At 38.7% G+C, this 3,606-nt stretch overlaps 1 protein-coding gene across 5 annotated transcripts in view; it reads right to left on the bottom strand.

The window, feature by feature from the left end:
* Positions 1-3,106: 3,106 nt before the first annotated feature.
* Positions 3,107-3,606, bottom strand: part of LOC106783996 (enolase-phosphatase E1) — a 12,138-nt gene continuing 11,638 nt past the window's right edge. For 4 of the 5 annotated variants that reach the window (XM_014743062.1, XM_014743061.1, XM_014743060.1 and 1 more), the window contains one exon: positions 3,107-3,397. In XM_014743062.1, the coding sequence (XP_014598548.1) occupies positions 3,190-3,397 (208 nt within the window). In that variant the 3' untranslated portion in view covers positions 3,107-3,189. The remainder of the gene's footprint in view (positions 3,398-3,606) is intronic. The other variant, XM_014743065.1, reaches the window with a different exon arrangement.

Raw genomic sequence — 3,606 nt, 5'->3', positions numbered from 1 at the left:
GTAAATACTACGATAATATTTTATTTTATTTTACAATAGAGGAAATACGGTAATAAACGCGAGAGGATTACGAAGAATATATGAAATAAAATGGATAATAACTTAGCGGGAGAAATACAAACGTCAGCTGACTCACCCTAAGCGCGTAGGAAAAGAAGAAGAGGATAAATACCGCGCGTTAAAATTACGCACGTGAGAATCCTTCGCACATATATATACAATATATCATTTTCTGTCGATCATTTTAACGTGAACGACAATGAATATTAAAAGAACGGAATTTTACAACGTCCAACGCGAACAATTTTTGCGGCATCGTATTACATAACTCAATGAGAAGATAGAAAAAAAAAAAAAAGGAGAGAGAAAAATAAAATGAGAGGAAAAGAGGAGAAGAGAAGAAGAAGCAAAGAGAGAGAGAGAGAGAGAGAGAGAGAGAGAGAAAGAGAGAGAGAGAAAGAGAGAGAGAGGGAAACATTTCGAGACGTAGAAAATACGACGCAAACTCAAACCGAGCGAGAGAAACAACACGCGCTGCTGATGTTCCCAAACGATAATCTCGAATTATCGTAAGAGGAGGAAAGAGATGATTCGAGATATCGCCCGCCACTTTCGAATCGGATGGATTCGAGGAACGCCGATGGGTCCCGAGGCTCTCTCCTCTCTCTCTCACACTCTTCTTCATTTTTCCCCTGCGTGTGCCACGGGTTGTGAACACGCGCGCAAACTCACGCTTCGCGTTACGTAATCCCGATAAAGCAAAATCGTTTGACGCGAGGTTGCGACGCGAAATTCAGTCCTGCTTTTTTTTTTTCTTTTTAGCGAGTAAACAACCAATGAAACAACGCAAGGCAAGGCTAAGCTACCAAACGAATTCTTTTTTAACGAAGAAAAGAATGAATTTGAAAGAACGAAAGAGAGAAGGAAAAGAACAAAATAAATGATACGAAGGATTGCGGTAAACGGTTTCTCACGCAACCTTCCGAACGCGAGTTCGACCTCTCTCTCTCTCTCTTCCATTTCTCTCTTCATTCGAAAATACGATCCCGTTTTATTATCGCACGAGCGAACGAATACCTCGACGTTCATCGACGATTTTGCACTCCATACGACGAACGACGACACGACACGACGTTTCGTGTGCTTATGTGGTGTGTTAACACGCACACGCACACACTTACGTAACACGCAGCACAGGCATATACAAACATACAAATACAGATACAGAGGACACAGGCACAGACACAGAGAAACGCACAACACACGTCGACCTACCAACTACCTTCTTCTCCCTGTGCCCCCCTCTCCCTCTCACAGTCTCTCTTTCCGTCTCTCTCGCTCTCCCTCTCTTTCGCTCTTTCTCGTGACGTTTCGACGAGCTTACTACGCGTTACACGAACGGTAAAGGAGCCCGTTCGCGATCGATAATACCGGGTGACCACTTCGAGCACGTGTCAGCTCGCGAACCGGTCGAAAGAAACGAAGAAGAGAATCTACTATAGAGTATTTGTTCTGTTAACTATTTCCTTTTCAATATCTTGTTCACGTGTTATCATCGAGAAATGACGCCAGTAACGATGCTATCATTTTCAAGGAAACAAGAAGAAGAAAAGAAGAAAAAACAAAAAAAACATAGACAAATCCTGATAACGCGAGAACCATCGCGACGCGACACGACGCGACTTACTATTCGATTAAGTACGCGAAAATTCTCTTTTAAACGAGTTACATACACACACATCTCACAAAAACTGAGATTTTATCGACATAAATTATTTTCATCTCGAGCGTAAGTAAGATCGATTCGATCGATTACAACTTGGGCCTTTGCCGTGATCGTAAATATAATATAAATGATGTATAATACACACACATAGTAGTAGTAACATCGAGAAATGGTTTTTGCCGAAAAGTACAGAGAGAGAGAGAGAGCAACGCAGATATTCTTTCACGATCGTTTTATTCGCAGCCTGCAACTTGCTACCTACCTACCCTCCCTCCTTGCTACCTACCCTCCCTCCTTCCTACCTTCCCTCCCTTCCTCTCTCTTCGTTCATCCCTTTTCTACCCTTAACGAAAAAGCCGATAGGTGAGCGCGAGCGACGTTCGTTTTATTGCACCGCCTCTATTTGGAACCGTTCGTGTATAACCGTCGAATAAACTCGATAAACTCGAGTTGAAACCAACCGACTGGTAGCATCGGAGTCGTGTACAGGGATATCTAGGCCGTATTATGGATCTCTACGTGCGAATGGTTCGCATGTGAAACTTTGTCCCGTTCAAGAGACTTCTCATTCTCCTCCCACCCTCCTTTTCGTATCACGAAAAATACGATTTATTATTCTTTTTCCCTTTTTCCTTTTTTGTTTTTTTTTTTTCTTTTTTTCGACGCGATCTCATCTCTAAACATGACTTTTATCCACGATCCTACTACATGTATAGTATTATTATTATTATTATTATTATTATTATTATTATATATCCATCCCTATAAAGGTTACCTCATCTTGTTTTTTATTCGAACAATTTATTGAAAGAAAATTATTGCTGCCTTGACCATAAGAGCGAATCCTCGAGAATTTTTATTAAATATTACATGCTTTTGTTTTGTTCTTTTTTTTTTTTGAATAAAAAGAAATAAATAATAATAAAAAATAAATAAAATAAAATAAAATAAAATACGTCTTTCGATTCTCTCGAATGACTGGTGATTTGACAATGACAACGCGCCGAGAAAGAGCGCGAAAGCGATATGTAACCAATTGAAATTGATTTCATGTGTGTATTTATTGTTTATATGTGTATTGTATTAATAAATGTACTCACCCGCCAGAATCATGTCGCTTTCTCGTCTTTTAACAGGCAATCCAAAAATATATCGAACGTATAATATATATCATAAGTTTATATAAAATTGTACGTTATGCGTATGCAATAATCAACTTGTTGTGTGTGTATATTTACACCAGGGGCACACTATGTGATATATCAAGAGAAGAATAAATGTCTCTTCTTCTTCTTCTTCTTCTTTTTCTTTTCTTAATATTTTTTTTCTTATTCTTTTATTTCCTTCGGCACTTTCGAATTTCTAGGACCACCCCTATAGTCTTTCTTTCTTTCTTTCTTTTTTTCTTTCTCTCTCTCTCTTTCTTGTTTCGTTTGGTCCCGAAAATGTCGGTAAAACTTAAATCACAGCTGCAACAACCTTTTATCCTCGACTTCTTTCTCACTTTGAACTTTTATCGATTTTCTCTTTCTATTATTTCTTTCTTCCTTTCTTCCAATTCCTTTTCTCGTAGATCTTCGCAAAATGACGACGACGACGACGACAACGATCACCAACCACCAACAGCAACACTCACTACGATCTCGAACGCGTTCTTCCTCGAGATTATTCCTAAATCGTGATACATGAGATAAAAATGGGAAAGAAAAGAAAATTACCGATGAAAGTAAATATCATCAGTTTTTATTATGTTCTCCGTTATTTTATCTTATTCGGAGATTATCACGAAGAACGACGAGGGGTACGACAAAATGACGATTTTTCGACACGAGAACAACAAAAATGATTTAAAATTCTCTGGTAATGCTGTTTTTTTTTTT

This window comes from Polistes canadensis, unplaced genomic scaffold (assembly GCF_001313835.1).
Source record: "Polistes canadensis isolate GaletaPanama2010 unplaced genomic scaffold, ASM131383v1 scaffold_28, whole genome shotgun sequence".
NCBI classification, from domain to species: Eukaryota; Metazoa; Arthropoda; class Insecta; order Hymenoptera; family Vespidae; genus Polistes; species Polistes canadensis.
The sequence above is the reverse complement of the archived record's forward strand: the minus strand, read 5'-3'. Positions and strand labels throughout refer to the sequence as shown.